General features: G+C 45.6%; 1 protein-coding gene across 2 annotated transcripts in view; it reads right to left on the reverse strand.

Annotated features, from left to right (window-relative positions):
- The window catches only part of CDYL2 (chromodomain Y like 2), a 189,025-nt gene extending 179,549 nt beyond the window's left edge, over nucleotides 1-9,476 (reverse strand). The window contains exon 1 of one of the 2 annotated variants that reach the window (XM_067720617.1): nucleotides 9,211-9,476. In XM_067720617.1, the coding sequence (XP_067576718.1) occupies nucleotides 9,211-9,234 (24 nt within the window). In that variant the 5' untranslated portion in view covers nucleotides 9,235-9,476. The remainder of the gene's footprint in view (nucleotides 1-9,210) is intronic. The other variant, XM_067720616.1, reaches the window with a different exon arrangement.
- Nucleotides 9,477-19,158: the final 9,682 nt, after the last annotated feature.

Below are 19,158 nucleotides of genomic sequence, written 5' to 3' on the forward strand. Positions count from 1 at the left end.
ACAAGGAACTGGCTTATGTAGTTGTGGAACTGGCTAGGGAAGTCTAAAGTCCATAAGGCAGGTCATTAGGAAGGGAAACCTGGAACTCTTCCAGGCTGAAGCTGCTATCCACAGATGGAATTTCTTCTTCTTCAGGTAAGCCTCTGTTCTATTCTTAAGGCTTTTCAACTGACGGAATCAGGTCCACCCAGATTATCTAGAATAATCTCCCTTAAAGTCAACTGATTATGGACCTTAATCACATTTACAAAATAACCTCAGAGCAACACCTACTTTAGTGTTTGACTGAATAACTGACACATAAAACACCATCACATTCACTTATCAATAGCACCCCAGTGATCTCTCCTCTCAGAGATTTGCTAGTACAACAAACCCGTTAACGAAGAACTTTATCTCCTTGAACTCAATATATCAAGACCTTTTCCTTGATTAAATTTTATTTTGAAAGGTTCTGGGTGACGATATTAAACAATGCTCTACTTTTTTTCTCCAGCTAAAATTACTGAAGACGTTGGACCCAACTGTCATAGTTCAGCAGGAGAGAGATTTGTAGAATTCATGGAAAATCACTTCTTCTAAGAATGTAAGTCCAATAGCCCAAAGTGTATATCACAATTTTTTGTTATCCAAGTCATCCAAAGTAGCAGAGCATGTATAGAACTAGGAGAATGGAGACGGTTGATCCATTCTCCCACTTCACCCCTCGATACCACACTCACTCTCTCCTATCAAACTCAAGATTCTTTTTATTTTAATTGAAGACTAGTTGATTTACAATGTTGTATTAGTTTCTGGTGTGCAGCACAGTGATATATTCTTTTTCAGAATCTTTTCCATATAGTTTACCATAAGATATTGTATATAGTTCCCCGTGTTATACAGTAGGACCTTGTTGTTTATCTATTTTACATATAGTAGTGTGTATCTGCTAATCCCAACCTCCGTATTTATCCGTCCCCCACCTTTTCCTTTTGGTAACCATAAGTTTGTTTTCTATGTCTGAGTCTGTTTCTGCTTTGTCAATAAGTTCATTTGTACCACTTTTTTTTTTTTTTTTTGCGGTACGCGGGCCTCTCAGTGTTGTGGCCTCTCCCGTTGCGAAGCACAGGCTCCGGACGCGCAGGCTCAGCGGCCATGGCTCACGGGCCCAGCCGCTCCGCGGCATGTGGGATCTTCCCGGACCGGGGCACGAACCCGTGTCCCCTGCATCGGCAGGCGGACTCTCAACCACTGCGCCACCAGGGAAGCCCGGTACCACTTTTTTAGATTACACATATAAGCAATTATCATATGATATGTCTTCCTCTGTCTGACTTACTTCACTTAGTATGATAATCTCTAGGTCCATCCACATTGCTGCAAATGGCATTATTTCATTCTTTTTTATGGCTGTCACACTCAAGATTCTTGAAAGTGTTAACCATGTAAGATGTCTCTACATCCACATTCCACACACACACACACACACCCACACACACACATACACACACACACACACCGTCACTCTCACACTGCAATCCAGCCCTCCCACCAGCACACTCTATGGAATATATCCCTTAAGGTTACCAATGACTTATTGGTTATTACGCCCAAAGGACCCTGTTGACCCCTTTCATGAAATGCATTTTTCCACTGCCTTCCATAACAGCAAAGCCTCTTGTTTTTCCTTCTACCTCTCTTGCTATTCCTTGTAAATCTGATCTTCTTTCTCTTCTTCCATCCTGTAAATGTCCACTTTCTCCAGTCCTCCTCCATTGGACCCTTCTCGTGTTTATACCCTGTCCTTTGGCTTTCATTATAATCTATACACTAATGATTTCCAATCTCTATCTCCATGACTGATAACGCTTTTGAGTCTCAGGCTCACATGACCCACTGCTATGAACATCTATACCTGGATGTCCCACAAACACTCTGAACTCATTGTCCTTTCCACCGTCCCCACTTCCTCCACTCAATGCTTCTTCCTCGGGTCTCTACCTCCATGACTGGTTCCACCATCCACCTAATAGACCAAAACAGAAACCACGAAGTTATCCCACAACTCCTGCCTTTCCCTCAATCCCTACATACTGTCAGTCAAGTCTTACTTGAGCAGGGAAGAGGAGAGTACAGCTGAAAATCATATTTTCCAGCCTCCTTTGCAGCTAGGTGTGACCATATAATTATTCAGGCCAATGAGATGAAAGCAGGATTGAATGGAACTTCCAGCAGCTGTTTATAGAGGATGACTCAAGCCCCTCCCTCCCTCCTGTTTCCTCCAAGCTCTTACACAAAAGATGGCTAGAGCTCCATGGCCACCTTAGATCAAGCAGTGACCTTAAGGGTAGAAGCCACAGCTGAAGATGAAAGAGACAGAAGGAGCCTGATACCCTGAGAAGTTCATGGAGCATGACACTAACCCTGGACTGCCTAACTCCAAGTTTATTTCGTGTAAGAAAATAAACCTTGTTTAAGCCACTGTTACTGTACATTTTCTATTATAAGCAGCCAGACAAAATCCTGACTGGTATACCAAATTATGTCGATTCTTTTTAAATCTTTCAATTCCAACCATTTCTCTCCATCTCTACTACCACTCCTTTGGTTCAAGTCGCCAATATCAGTTGTTTCAATTACTGAAAGAGCATATTAACTGGTCACCATACTTGTAGTCTTCCTCCAGACTAAGCCACTGTCCATTTCTGAGGGGCAATCTAAGATTATGTATCAACGGTGTTAAAAATGTTAGCATTCTTCAACCTAGAAATTTCACTTCTCAGAATTTATCCTCAGGAAAATGATAGGAAGACACATAATTATGTTCATGGAGGTTAATAACAGCAATATTTAAATGGTTTATAAATAGAAAATAATCTAGATGTCCAACAACAGGGGATCAGTTATACACAAAATAGTGCATCTATTCAAGTGAAAATTGGCCTGTCATTAAAAATCCCAATATGGAGTAATATTTTAAGATAGAAGGAAATGCTCATTTTATATATATATATGTATACATATATAAAAAGGGTTATAAAATAATATGTATGCTATGTTCCAATTTGATATTTTAATTACATAAATACGTACAGAAAGTAATTTCACTCTTATATTTGTATCTACACCAAGAAAGCTATCATTTTAATTCAGATATCACATTAGTATTTAATAAACATCAAGTGTATGCTAAATGTATAATAATAGTTAGCTTAGGTATTATAATTTTTTTCTTTATGCTTGTATTTTTCCAAGATGCAATAATAAACTGCTTTCAAAAACAGAAAAGATAAATATTCTCAATAAGTCCTGCAAACCTGATCATGCTCATTTCCTAGTTTAAAGTTCTCCACAGTCATCACTTCCTCTGGAAAGCCTTCTCTCATTCCCCCAAGGCTGGTCCTCCCACGGTCTTAGAGAACCCCATCTTGCCCTGTACTAACACTCTTCCCACAGCACGGCAAACTGCCTACTTTCTTAACTATGTCTTGCACTAGACCATAGGTCCAGGGAGCACAATCTCATGTTTCCCTAGTATAGTGCCTGGGATATGTTTGGTGTTCTATTTATGTGAAATGAGCAAATGAATGATGGTGTTATGAATTCAGCCACATCTACACCTCTCTTCACCATCCAAGAGATGCCGAAAAGGACCCACATCTTTGGAAGCTCAATGTGTCTCCAATACATAAGATCTTTGCTAATTACCATGCCTGAACCATCCCTTATCAATTGATCAGGCTGCAAGAAGCCATATAAACTCCTTTCAAGGACAGTTTAAGCCCCTGAAGAAATGATCTTATGTGATGAGGAATGACTTCACATAAAAGTCTATACTACTTGAAAACAAGCTGATATCTACCCACATGGGATCATTTAAAATAACTTTCAAAAGCTGGGAGAATCATACACCCATTCAATACTCCTCAGGTGCCTACCATGTGCCAAGAAATCGATTCAACTCATCCGATATATTTTCTTTGATGATATTTGCCTCTGCAAATACTGGTACAGAGATTCAAGAAGTTTTATCACTGACCATTTGTTCTGTGACTACACGTTTCACCTCAGGCACGAGTGGTAAGTAGGAGAATATGCCAATGTAACAAGTTGTGTTGATTCTTATGTGATTTTCATCGTTTGTTAATATTTTTAAGCAATCATAGGAAAGAGCTCTCACAAGGCAAGAGAAAGACAAAGATGTTTGAAGACCTTAGAACAAAGCTGGAAACGCACTCAAGTGCCTTCCTTTAATATGAGTAGGGGCCGATCGTGGCATCAAGCACTACTACCTTTCCACCATCTTAACTTGCCTAGCAATGCTGCAAATTACAGATGAAGAAGCTACAGAAAGATTTCTCTCCATACAGATGAATGCAGAGGGCTATGCTCTGGGCCAGATTTAATTTCAGTGAAAATGGTCTCTATTAGAAGAGAATGACATCTGTGATCTACAGAGAGAAGAAAGAAGCACAAGCCCAATTTGAAGACTGTAAAGGATGGACTGACCTGGGGAGGGCAAACACCAGCCTGGTGGAGATTTAACTGACCTGTGTTTTTATTAGATTTGGTTTTGTTTTTGTTCCTGGTTACGAAGTTCCAAATGTTTTCAGCAGTCAGCCTCAATCCTGTTTTTCCCATAAGCCTGTTATTTTCAGTGCGTGATTTTGCAGGACGCAGGGTGCGTATGTAGCGCTATAGCGGAGACACCAGTGTTCATCACTGCAGCAGCATGGATTTTTTTTTTTAACGTCTTTATTGGAGTATTATTGCTTTACAATGGCGTGTTAGTTTCTGCTTTATAACAAAGTGAATCAGTTATACATATGTTCCCATATCTCTTCCCTCTTGCGTCTCCCTCCCTCCCACCCCTCTAGCTGGTCACAAACCACCTAGCTGATCTGCCTGTGCTAGCAGCATCGATTTTTAACTAGAGTAAATTTCTTTCAACAAAACTAAAATCCTATTATTATTGTTATTTATTTTATTTGGAATGAAATGAAAGCAGTATTTTTTATATATATACCCATTATTATGCATGTATTATATAAACATATATGTATATATTATATACATATGATATAAACACATACGTATTTATTAGATATGGATACATGCATGTATATCAATCCCCCCCCAAAAAAAACACATGGCACATTTGATCCTTTTAAGATAGAACTTTGGGAAATATAAATCAACAGAATGTTGACAAACATCAGGAACTGACACTGCTAAGTCCATCTCGATAAATTCAACTTGGCCACTACTGACCTTCTCTATAGACATACAGCATTCTCTTTGAACATTTTTGCCAACAAAGTGGAGACCTCCTCCATAATGTCAGCTAATCACACGGGAGAGAGTATAAAATACCACCCAACAGCGACAGGGAAAGCCACAGGGTTGAAGCTTAGATGCATTCAATGAACGCATCTTTTAGTGAATAACCGTCTAGCTCTCTGGAAGGCGACTCAGTCAAACTTCCTTTCAGAGAGAACTGAGAGCCACCCCTACACATGGTATTACCACCACGGAGAGACCACAAGCCAGAGGAGAAAAGAGAACAGAGAGCAGCGCTCAACACAAGCATGACAAGGTCAGCCAAGGTTCTTTACCTATACTTAAGTCAGTCTTCTGTTCAGTGATTCAGTGAACAAGTATTTGAATGCGCAAGGACACAGAGATGGACAAGACAACTGGGCTCCTTATTCCACTGATTATGTCTTCCTGACATCCAAGCATCTTAGCGAATGTTCACGAGCAGCCTGGGGCTACAAACTCTAATGCCTACGGGAGCCAGATAAGTAATTTACGAGTGAAGCAGAAAGGGTACCTGGTACAAGGGAGCACTGGGACAATTATACACTAGACATCACGTGCCCCATCTAAAGGCATTCAAATCCAATTCTCTTATCTACCATCAAGGTGAGGCAAAACACACAGATAGCCTAGACGTGGCTCACAAATTACCATTTTATGACTCTTACGTTTAGCAAAATGTAGACCAGAGCATCTGGATAAGGAATTTCATTTTGCATCTAGATTATCTGATTTTAAAATGCTCAACCCATATTTAAGATCACCTTCCTATAGGTGATGGCTATAACATATCGGACGATGATGAGAACTCTGCTATAAGAGAAATAATCTATCAAGAACCAAAATTTTGGAAACTGAGTTTGATTCCATATTTATTCATTATGACTGAAGAGTGCCATTACATAACATTACATAAACAAAGTTTTCATTTGTTGGTGTCTTTAAAATTAGCACCTATTCCTTAAAAGATGCTACTCAGGGAAGGTTTACTCTTTCCAATTTCACTGTCTGAAGCACCAAAGAGAAGTTGAAGAATCTCTACAATCCAAATCACATCTTCACCATAAAAGGTCAAGGATAGTGTCAGCAGACACACAGGTGAAATAAATCAATTACAAATGTAATAGTTCTTGCCCACTCAAAATGTGGGTTCTTGGTCAGAGGTTACAAGAAGCCATTTTATATACCCTTGAGTATAATATTTAATTAAAGTAATATGATAATTGAGAATGGTGTCAGTTTTCCTCTTTTATTTTTTCTTTAAAGGTCAACCAATGTACTGGATATTCCAAGATTTGTCCTTAAATCAACAAACTATTTTTTTACACACACAACAGTTTTACAGTTACAAATATATATGCTAATGGACAGTTAGCACATCTTAATTGTTTTTAAAGCTAAATTTGGTCAACAAATTAAATTCCTCAGTGTGTGTTATGTAATGTAGACACAGGCTATAAAAATGTTGACATTGGTTATATATTCGTAATGCAATTTAGCCGTTTTAGTAATGACTGTGCAAATAATCAGCCACAGGAAAACTATTTTACATCTAGTACAATTACCTACTATCACAGAAGTAATTATTATTATTGTCTTGTTTACTGAACTTCAATAAGAACTCGGTGAGGTGCTAAGATACTTCCAAGGCAGGTGTGAAAACTCCCCTCTTAACAGACTCATCTGGCAACTATAATTACCCATGTTAAGGAGGGCATTTCAGATGATCATTAAACAAGAAATTATCCCCAGAAGGTTCATAAGTTCCAAACTTTAAATGGAGAAATACTGACAGCTCCTAACGTGTCCTCCTAATTCCCTCTTGATGCAACTTTTCACCAGGCAAGGTCAGCAGCTCTAAGATGACTCAAGATCAATGGGTAGAAAAATCCATACTCCCAGCGAGATGAGCTTTGCCCCTGAACAATATCTACTTTTGGCCAATGCCCTAATAGTGCTGGTTATACTTCGGGAAGCTCAATCAAACATCCCATTTTACTGTGCTTCAACTTTCTTGGTTTCAGAAATTGCTCCACCATCTTAAAATAGGCAAAAGTGCTTGGATGACCCATTGGGCACAACCTGCCAAAGTTCTTCACCAGGTCTCTACCCAACTTCATCTTCTCTGCCAGCACAGGGATGAGGAAGGCAGTAGGGTAGAGAAGAGGTCAACCTGCATCATTCTTTCAAGGAACCCAGGAACATGTTAGCTGGATGGTTCAGCCCCAGCAAATATCATGGGGTTTCAGTCAGTATGTTCACCAGTGCGGTGGTCATCTGAATGCTTGACTGGGGCTGGAGGTTCTGCTTCCAAGGTGGCTCACAAACACAAGCTTGTTAAGCTAGTGCTGGTTGTTGGCAGAAGGTCTCAACTCCTCGCCACATGGACCTCTCCATAGGACTGGAGTGTCCTCTCATGACACCTGAGCCCACTAGTGGTCCATGACTGCGCCTCACCAAATCCAGAATCATCCAAAAGACCCTGGACTCACAGGAAGCTGAGATGCTACCTTGCCTGTTCTCCACTCTTCCTCTCTCACACCCGCCAGCAAATCCACCACCTGAAAAAGCTTCAGCTGTCCAGAAAGCCCAGAGGAAAAACCTCACTGTGGGTGAATCACCCCTGTGGTCTCCTACCCAGAAGGCTAATTCCACCCCCTGGGGTGCTCATCTCAATTTAACCAAAAGCCTTGAGAACCAGGGCTAGTGTTAATCGATTTAAGCGCAGGGGAGTCCAGGTCCAGGCTGAACTCTGACTTGCTTCTTGGAGGATCAGCAGGCCTTTGGGATGAAGATGGCAGGTCTCTTAGCTTCCTTATCCTGAACCTTCTCTTGGGGCCAACAGCTCTTTCGGGCATTCTCCCCAGGGAAAGGGGGTTGCTTCTTGTTTTGTCCACTTGTCGGGAATCCAAAAGCAGTAACTGTTGTATCCAGAGCTAGTAAAACCTAGCTCCCAGAGGCCATGGCTATTTATCCACTGTTTCAAAGATGCCAGACTAATGTCTTCCTTGAGCACTTTTGAGACGCTTTCAAAGTATCCGATGCTGGCCACTAACCTGTGTGGACCTGGAGACAGGTACCCACCGAGGGTGACGTAGAGCGTTGGAAGCTGGGCTCACATCCCATGTCCTCTAGCAACGTGCTACCACCCACCTCCGCCTTCCATGTGCTCTTCCTTCCACCGAAGGCCCTCTACAGCGCCCCCTCTCGCCCCCAGTGAGCACGACACCCGCAAGGACCGCCCCCACGCCCCAGCCCCGAGCCCGTGGCGGGGGCAGCAGGTGGGAGGAGGGGGGAGGTGGCCTGGTGGCCCCGGGGAGCGATTTGGCGGGTGCCTCCCGAACTCCCTACCCGGCCGCCCCCTCCGCGGCCGCCCCCGCAGGACCCCGCCTCGGCCCGGCCGGGCTCCGCTCCGTCGGCCCGCCCCCATCCCCTCCCGCGCCCCCGGCCCAGCCCGGGCCGCGCACCCCCGGCCCCGCACCCCCGCCGGCCGCCGCGCGGCCCCCCGCATTCCCGGTACGTCCGGCGCCGACTTTTACCTGTACTTTCTGCACTCGAGGCGGCTCGTCGGGCGAGAAACACCTCCCCGGGACCGCTACCTCCCCCGCCCCGGCTCCGCCCGGCTTCCTCCTTCCCCTCCAAGGCCGCAAAGTAGATGGAGTAAGAGAGTGTGTGTGCGAGAGAAAGAGAAAGAGGGAGCGGGCGCGGGCGCCGCGGGAGGGCGGGCGGGCGGCGGGCGGGAGGCGCGCCCGGCCCCCGCCGCCCTCCGGCCGCCGCCGCCGCCGCCGCGGGCTCGGCAACTCCGGCTCGCGCCTGGCCCCGGCCCCGGCCCGGTCCCCGCCGCCCGCCGTCCGCCCGCCGCCCGCCGCCCGCGGGCTGGGGCCGGCCCGCGCACCCACGTCCCCGTACCTCGTAAAGGTCCCCAGAAGCCATGCCAGGCTGCGGAACTTGGCTCGCCGGGTGTGCGCGTCTGCTCGCTCGCGCCCTCCGTGCGTGTGCGCGAGGGGAGCAGTGTGCGCGTGTGTGTGTGCGCGCGTGTGTGTGTGTGAGTGTGTGTGTGGTGTGTTGAGTAAACTGTGTTTTTGCAGAATGACAGGCTTGGGGGCTGCCTATGCGCAGAATCAGAGCGGGCGGCGGCGGGGCTGGCGTAACCGGCAGCGGCGGCGGCGGCGGCGGCGGCGGCACGAGCGCGGGCAGCAGCGACGGCCGCGCAGCGCGCCCGGGAGGCACAGACGCGGCCCGAGCGCTGCGGCCCCCACGACCCGGCGACCCGGCGGCGGTGGCTGCGGCGGGCAACGGCTCGCCCCGGCGCCGCCTGCAGGAAGCCGCCCCGCGCCCGCCGCCGGCCCGGACGCTGCTGCCACTGGGCGAGTCCCCGCCCCCCGGGAGCCCGGCCCGGCCCCCCGGGCGGGGGGGGCGGGGGCGGCTGCCCGGCCGCGCCCCAGGGGACCAGTCCCGGAGCCGGGGAGCGCCCAGGCCCGCCCCGCCGCCCCGGGCTAGCCCCGGAGGCGGCCGGCGGGGCCCCCCGGGGGTGGCGGGCCAGGTACCCGCCGGGCGCACCCGGCCCCGGCTGCGAAGGGGCGGCCGGAGGCAGGTAGAGGGCTTCGGGGCGCGGCGGGGAAGGGGCCGCCGGCAGGCTCGGCAAGCCCGGGGGCCTCCCCTCTCGCCCCCAACCCCCACGAGGGAGTGGGCGCCGCCCGGGGAGACGCGGCCCTCCCCAGCTGCATAGCCCCTCCCTCCAGTCTGGTTAGTGAGATGTGGAGGCCACAGGAGGAGGGACGCAATGGCCCGTCCAGAGGCGCCCGAGAGAGCCAGTATTGCACCCCGGTCAACCCTGGAAAGTCTTTAGAGCCGGGCGTGGACTTCCCTCAACCACCCCCAGCCCCCATTCATTCACTCATCCATTATTCAACAAACATCTTCCAATGTCTACCCAACTGCACCGTGTCCCTGGTAGGCACGACGGGGACCCTGCCCACAAGGGAGTTTGGATCCAAGTGGAGAGATGAACCACGCGCACGTGAGGCGGATTCAATCGCTCAGCCAAAAGGAGCTCCTACTATGTGATAGGCTCCAGAGCTGGAGGGACTCTGAAATCCAAATGAGTTCTTAAGTTACCTCTTCCTACTTCACTGTGGACAAGTGGTCACCTTTCTGTTTAAAGATGCAGTTGACTGAGGACTTGGGAAGGCAGGCTGTTCTGAAATTGGAAGAAAGGTCTTCCTCATCCTAGCCCAAAAAATGCCCAGTTGGTCTCTTTCTCCAGCTGTGATGTGGACTTAACTCACATCCTCCCTCCGTCTTTTCCTATTTGTGAGACTTTGGACAAGTTACTTTACCCATCTGAGCCTTGCTTTCCTCATCTCTAAATTGGAGATGGTAATACACACCTAAGGTGATGTGAGAATTGAAGAGAGGATCACTGTATACATGAAGTGGCCTAACCCAGCAGAATTCCATAAAGTTATTTGTGTCTGTACTTGAACCCTGAACTGCCCTTATGGAGAGGGAGATGGCAAAGGGGAATTATAACAAGAGGAAGGGTTTAATCCAGACGTTATCAAATTTTTAAAAGTCACCACATTTTTCAATTAAAAATTCCACAGAATCTGGACCACAGGGTTTTCATGTCTGGCTCATTCCAGGACACATGAGTTTGCATATGCTGTTCCCTCTGCCTAGAATGTCCTTCCACACTGAATCCATCTGGAAAACTGTTCCTGCAGCGGCTTGTTTATCTTTGTATCACAAGCATGGCAATGTGATCACTATTCCTATTCCTGGCAGAGTGGGTACACAATGAATGTTTGTAGATTATACCAATACAACAGATTTTATACCAGTTTGTAGTTAAAATCCCATATTACTATGATGGGGGGGGAAGGGTGAGGGTGTGGAAATAAATAAGAAAGTGTATTTGGTTTAGAAACTGTGGAGATTGTCATAGCAGTTCTCTTCCCTTTTCATACTGATATTTTCCCCATGGTGATTGTTTTAAATAATAATAATAATAAGCAGCTCTCTATCTGTAGGTCACAAAACAAATTATAATGATCCTTAATTTGTACTTGGGAATAAATGCACCACCATAGCATGAGGATGTAATTTGGAAGTAGAAGACAAGAAAGAAACTGGGTTTGGAAATAATACGCTCAACCAAATTTGAATATATAATCAGTAGTTTTACAAAAACACCAAAAACTTCACTTGTGCTGGCCAAGAACTCCCTGGGGATGTGAGCACAGTTTGAAAAAACCTTCGTCTAGACAACAATTGTTTACGGAGTTCAGAGAAGGAGATACTAACTGCGGATTGGCATGCTCGGGGAGTATTTTATGGACGAGATAGTGTTGTAATGGACCTCGAAGACTCATAGAAAAGGAGAGACTTTGGAGAAAGAGGTAAGTGTAGATGGTGGGCAGTGCTGCAATGGGATGGACGTTAGAAGACTAGAAGATTGATTCGTGGAAGTCACAGCACATCGTAAAATGAACGTGGCTCTGTTCGTGGAGAGTCTTGAATACCAAGCTAAGAAGCTTGCAATTTAGCTAGTCCGCAGTGGAAAACTGGTTGAAGACTTCTGAATCCATCAAAAGCATGTGGCAATCAAAAGTTGTGTTAGAAGACAAATTCTAGAAGAAATATGAAAAATGGACTGCAGGGGTTGAGGTTAGAGGCAGGGAGACCAGGTGCAGTGGACCACGGTGATAGAGGTAGAAATGAAGAAGAAAAACTGGATTTACAAGATGTTCTGAAGGAAGGACCCGCTGGCCACAGACTTTCCTTATGGCTACTCCACCTACTTCCATAAAGTATTTGATCCACATCCACAGGACTTGATGACTAACAGGATGTGTGTGTGTGTGTTTGGAATTGAGGGAGGGGGTGAGCAACTAAGGAAAGAAAGGATACAGAGATGACTAAGGTTTTAAACTGAGTGAGCGCCCCATCTGTCATAACACCATGTTTTTTTTGTCGTTGTTTGTTTTGGTTTTTTGCGGTACGCGGGCCTCTCACTGCTGTGGCCTCTCCTGTTGCGGAGCACAGGCTCCGGACGCGCAGGCTCAGCGGCCATGGCTCACGGGCCCAGCTGCTCCGCAACATGTGGGATCTTCCAGGACCGGGGCATGAAGCCGTGTCCCCTGCATCGGCAGGCGGACTCTCAACCACTGCAGCACCAGGGAAGCCCTCCCATAACACCATTTTATTTTGAGCTTGCCCCCAGACCATTGCTGGCTTCTGGAAAAGCTTCCTAAAGGATGAAGAGAAGGTTCTTCACCCTCTGCGGGAAGGTCAGCCCAACCAATGGACAGAGCTGCTCCAGGTTCTTCGGATGACATACAACCATTGTTGCTCATGGAGAATGGAAGTTAACTACTATCTTCCACAAAGTGGGATAGACTCTTCATACTAGTCATAATCAAGGACAGCTGATAGAAACTCAAACTAATTTAAAACAAAGAGAGAATTTACTGACTCACGTAGATTAGAAAAAGATGGAATTGCTCTCAGCATTGGCTGGATTCAAGGTCTCAAAGGATATAAAATGGAGTCTCTCACTCTGCCTCTCCCCCCGATGCTGGACCCTTTCCTGTTGAAGATGGACTTCCTCCAGGCATCTGAGAATATGGCACCTGGCAGCTCACATCATCCCAGCTTAAAGACCTCATAGAGTATTTCGAAATCCCAGGGAAAGGCTCTGCTCGGCTGATGTACATCATATGTTCTTGTCTTGGCCCAATTACTGTAGCCAGTCACTGACAGTGCTCAGCTTAAGTCACATGCCCACCTATGGGGCAGGAAGACTGGAATGACTGGTAGTTTTACCAGCACTACCTGCTTGGAATTGACGATGAGCAGAAGCCCAAAGGAACAGGGGAATGGATGCTGGGAAGATAGATATTCACTATACTCTAGAACAAGCCTGGGGCAGAAAGGGAACTTAGAAGCAAGGGCAGTGGCTGCCTAGAACATGGCCTTGCAATAGACCAAGAACAGCCAGTTTAATATCCAAGGACAGATTGTATCCACTGCCCTGACAGAGCCACTGCCACATTAGAAAGAGGCAATCTTCTCCTTCTGATATCACTTGAGACCTGATCTTGACCTCCTGTATAGTGGGATGGTTGAACATTTCTGCTCTAGATTCAGATCGCCTGGGTTCCAATTCCTGCCTCATCACCGCTAGGTGTATGCTATGACGCTCTTTACTTAACCTCTCTGTCCTTCCATTTCCAAAAGTATTTGTTATTTATTGCTACACGATAAATTATCCCCAAAACTTAGTGGCTTAAAACAAAAGGTATTTCTTACCTCACAGTTTCTGTAGGTTACGGATTCAGAAGCAGCTTAGCTGAGCCCACGCTCAAGGAGAGATGAGTTAGCTTCCACCTTCTAAAGGGAGGACCATCAGAGAACTTGTGGACATATTTTAAAACCACCACACTACATCTGTAAATTGAGGTGATAGCTAACCCATAGAGTTTTTGGAGAATTAGATAAGATAATCCATGCAAGGCACCTGCCACTAATAACGGCTGAATAATGGTATCTGTTATAATTAATATTAAAACTACTACTACCAGTTTCAAACTTGTGTGTGTCACTAATATGTCTGAATGTTCAAGATTCCTGTAGAAAGGCATTAAATCAAAACTGAGTATTGTTTTCAAGCCACATAGAAACCCTTGTTACTAACTAAACTTTATTTTTAGCATTAATTTTAAAACATTTTACTTCAATGGTAATGATAATAACGATAGTAATTGAAGTAAAGTCATACTTATTCAGTGTCTACAGCACGTCAGTTATGATTCTCACTGAACAAAACTAATAATGCCCTGCCCTCAAGGAGCTTACAGTACAGTGGAGGAGACAGTGAAGAAAACAAGAAAACAACATACATATGTAATATTATTTCCCGGACTGATAACCACAAAGAAAAATGAAGCCAGGTAAAGAGACAGAAAGGAACTGACACGGGTGTATGCTTGGAAGAGCATACTGGTTTAGATAAGGTGGTTAGCTAAGACCTCACTAAGGTGATGACATTTGAGCTGAAACCCAAAAGAAAGTGAAAGAGAACACAAAGCAAATCAGAGGACAGAGAATGTCAGAGAAAACAGCAAAGGCAAAGCCCTGGGGCTGAAGAAGCTTGGTATGTTCAAGGTCCAGCCATTAAGCATGGTGGCTGAAGCTGAGTGAGCCAGAACACAGGTAGGGGTCAGGCCGGGTGCTAACCGAGGACCAGATGATAGATAGATAGATAGATAGATAGATAGATAGATAGATAGGACCTGGTAGGCCATGTAAAGAATTGAGATTCCACTCTCAGTGATGTGAGAGGTCATTGGGGAAGCTGTGAACAAGGGGATGATATGGTTGGATCACTTGGCTCCCGGGTAGAGACTGGAATGAAGAGGAACAACAGGGCTGCTGGACACCATGCCAGAAGTGCAGGTATAAGATCCTCGTGGTGTGGACTAAGGGGGAAAGTGTCAAAGAGAAGTGGTTGGATGGGAGGTGTAGAGGGGGATAAGTGGGCTATGAGGAACTTAGAAGAATCCTAAATTTTTGGTCTGAGTGTCTGGGAGAATGGAGGTGCCATTTACTGAGACGTGGAAAACTGGGGAGAAATGTGATTGGTAGGTATTTGTATTTGTATTAGGCCTGGGTGTGGGGAAATCAATAGTTCAGTTTTAGAACATGCTAATTGTGCGATATGTTTAGACATCCAAGTGGACATGAGTGGGGATTCAATAATGTGAATCAGAGGGGCTTCCCTGAGGGGCTTCCCTGAGGGGCTTCCCTGGTGGCGCAGTGGTTGAGAGTCCGCCTGCCGACGCAGGGGACGCGGGTTTGTGCCCCGGTCCGGGAAGATCACACGTGCTGCGGAGCGACTGGGCCCGTGAGCCATGGCCACTGAGCCTGTGCATCTGGAGCCTGTGCTCCGCAACGGGAGAGGCCACAACAATGAGAGGCCCACATACCACAAAAAAATAATACTAATAATAATGTGAATCAGAAACTGAGGCTAGATATGGTGGCAGTGGTCAGCACACAAATGGTAAGGGCTGGGCACAGACCTGGAAGGAAAGGGGGCCTAGGACGGAGCCCTAGAGCAGTTTAGCACTTAGAGGTCAGGAAGAGGGTGAGGAACCAGCAAAGGAGTCTGAGAAGGGGTGATTGAAATAGGAGGGAATCAAGAGAGTGTTGTGTCCCAAAGCCAAGTGAGAGACAGAGGACAGATAATTAAATGTCTGTGGGAGGCTGGGTGAGAAGAGGACTGATCATAGCATCTGGCAACGTGGAGATCTTTGGTGGCCCTGACAGGACCCGTTTTGGTGGAGCAGGAAACTTGAAACTTAGACTGAAGTGAGTTCAAGAGACTTAGGCAGAGAGGAAGTACAGATGGTGAGCACAGGTTACTCATTCAAGGCCTTTTGCTATAAACAGCAGAGAAGTGGGTCAGTAGATGGAGGGGGGCATCAGATGCAGGAAGGGTTTTTAATACAGACGATATGATAACATGCCTGTAGAATGATAGGAATGACACAGTAATGAGGAGGAAATGGTTATGCAGTAAAGAGACGAATTGCAGGAACAGGGTCCTTGAAAAGGCCAATGGAGAAGGGATGCAAAAGGCCAAAGTGGAGGGGCTAGACTTAGGAGCACAGAGTCCATCTGTACTGGATTGAATAGTGTCCCCCTAAAATTTGTCTCCACCCAGAACCCCAGAACATGACCTTATTTGCAGGTGTAATTAGTTAAGATGAGGTCATACATGATTCAGGTTGGCCCTAAACCAATAACTAGTGTCCTTAAAATAGAGACAGAGACCAATAGGGAGAATGCCATGTGACAATGGAAACAATGATGGGAGAAATGTGTCTCAAAGTCAAGGAATGCCAAGGACTGCCAGCAATCACCAGAGGCTAGGAAGGAAGAATTCTTCCCCAGAGCCATTGCAGTGAGTGTGGTCCAGCTGACACCTTGATTTCAGAATTCTAGCCCCCAGTACTGCGAGAGAATACATTTTTGTTGCTTTCAGCCATCAGGTTTGTGGTAAGTTGTTATGGCAGCCACAGGAAACTAACACATCATTCTCTGGAAGAATAAAGCAGGCCAAGTGCGTGGCTGCATATGAAGTCACTGGCAGGTTTGGAGCTCTCTTCTATTACAGTAAGTCCCCTACATACGGACCTTCAAGTTGCAAACTTTCAAAGATGCGAACGTGTTTTCACGTGTCCAATCACACAAGGCATTAGTGAAATTGCAGCTTCCCTCTATCTCCTATTGCTGACAATCCTTCAGCTCTACCATCTCCCACCTCCTCTCCCTCCTCCAGTCAGTAACTCTTCTTGCCTGTTCCCTCGATGCCAGTCCCTGTATGCCAGCTGTTGTACTGTACTACTGTACTTTTCAAGGTACTGTACTGTAAGATTAAAAATGTTGTCTTTATTTTTTGTGTTTGTTTTTTATGTATTATTTGTGCAAAAAGTATTATAAACCTATTACAGCACAGTACTAATAGCCGATTGTGTTAGTTGGGCACCTAGGCTAACTTTGTTGGACTTACAAACACGCTCTCAGAATGAAACTTGTTCATATGTAAGGGACTTACTGTATTTCTATATTCCCCATGAAATGAGCCACGAAATCATCAGATGAAAGTGAGGGGTATCAGATAGAGAAATGTGATTTGCCTGGAACAATACTTCCTTAATCTGTTGTCCCCCCAGTATTATTAAGAACACCCCCTTTCACTCCTCAGGCTATCTAGATTTAGACCAAACCTGTATCGTTTTTCTAGTGTTAGATGTTTGAAGACAGATTTTAAAATATGAAAAGTTGACTTGGGGAGAAGAGAGGACTGACTAGGAAAATAGAGAGGTGTTGCTGGGAGGTACGGAGGGCCCACTGGATATCTGTGATCAGAAGTTAATTAGACCAGTCAGACCAGTCAGCAAGGTTGTCCTTTATCCAATAACTTTCCGTTGTTCAGGGCAAGCTGGGCATTGCATTTAAGCAAGCATGGTGTTTGCCATGTGAGTTCAATGGAAGGAGAGAGAGGAAATGGAGTTAAGAGTATATGTAAGGAAGTGATTGTAATGAAAGGATGATGGTGACCGAACCTAAGCTAGATAAGGAGGCATGTGACAACGTGGGGGCCGTGTAGAGATGATACAAACAAAATTGTTGGTCAGTGAATTGGTACAAAGATTGTTCAAGTGAGGACTGTTGCAAGTAACAAGAGCTCTTCAAATGGTACAGTCAGTGATGGCAGTGACCGCTCACCTCGAGCTGCATGGTTTTGTTTCAGTTTTTTTTTTTTTTTGGTCACACCACCCAACTCGTGGGATCTTAGTTCCCCGACCGCGGATCGAACCCGTACCCCCGTGCAGCGGAAACACAGAGTCCTAACCACTGGACCGCCAGGGAAGTCCCCACATGCTTTCCACGTATGACCATCTTTTGTTTCCACCGCCTCTTTCTTGTCTCCTCTACTCACACGGTAAGGACCTACTGTTGTCCCAGCAGGACAGAGGCGGGATCCATGTTCAGAACCTTGAAGACCTTAAGAATCCGAGGTAAGAACTGAGGGTTGGAAAAGATCACAGATATTGGGGCTGGAAGAGGGGCTGAGAAAAGAGAGAAGGAGAAGGAAAAGGAAGGACCTTCCAGAAACCCAACCGAGATAGTCTTTGAATGACCTTAACTGAAAGGAAAAGTAAAGAAATGTGTTGAGCTGTTTACAGACTCAGGTGATTTTCAGTGGAGTGACTCTGCCTTTTCTTCTACACATTGTATGCAGAACTGAATTATTATAAGCATATTGTACCATTTTATCATTTCAACAAGAGAAAAACAATTGGCCCTATTTTACAGATGTAAGAAATAAAGGTCATGACCCTGGAGATATGCTCCAGAAAGGGAAGGTAGACCTTCTGTCGCCTGAAGTAGGCCCAGATTCCCTGTGGGCTATGTGCACAGGAAAAAGTTATTTCTTGCAGAGCCCACCGGGGAGAAAGAAAACCCAAGTGTTTGGCTTTAAGCCTTAACTAAGAAATTGGTCCTGTGGTTTTGAAATCTTGGAGTAGGAAATGGGTGAATATTGGGAAGCAAAAAGTATCAGTTTTTTAGTTGTGTGTCTGTGTGCGTGTGTGTGTGTGTGTGTGTGTGTGTTGTAAGAAGAAGGAACGTGCACTTAGATTTATTGGCCCAACACTCCTTTGTGTAAGAAGATCAAAATGCAATGTTTTTTGTACATAGTATATCAGTGACATGACTGTGAAGCAGATATGTCTATCAGTGTAGCTTCAAGTGACTAAACTCTATCAGAGGATCTCAACTTTTGCTCTCAAGACCCATTGACACTCTTCAGCAAGATTGGGAACGCCAAAGAGCTTGTGTTTACATGTGTCTACTGTTATTCACTGTATTGGATATTAAGTTGAAAAAATTTTAAAACCGGAGTTCACACACAAAAATAACACACAAGCACACACTCCTGTTAGCCACCAGAGGAATACAGTTGTCTAGAATCATGAAACTTCTAGAAAAGTACTCCATACACTAGTGAGAGAATGAGAGTGAAAAAGGCAAAAATATCCTGGTATTATTATGGAAATAGTTTTGACCGTATGAATCCCCGAAATGATTTCAGGGATCCTGAGGGACCTGGACCACTCTTTGAGAATTGCAATTCTACAGAATTATGTAAAAGGCTATCTCTGTTGTGGGTAAAGTTGCATCTTGGAATATTATATGGAAATGTTTCTTTTCTAAATAGACTTAGACGGCATGGTTCCTACATTATAGGAGGTGAGCGTGTATGTTCTCAATCACAAAGTCCCC

This window comes from Pseudorca crassidens, chromosome 20 (assembly GCF_039906515.1).
Source record: "Pseudorca crassidens isolate mPseCra1 chromosome 20, mPseCra1.hap1, whole genome shotgun sequence".
Lineage (NCBI taxonomy): Eukaryota > Metazoa > Chordata > Mammalia > Artiodactyla > Delphinidae > Pseudorca > Pseudorca crassidens.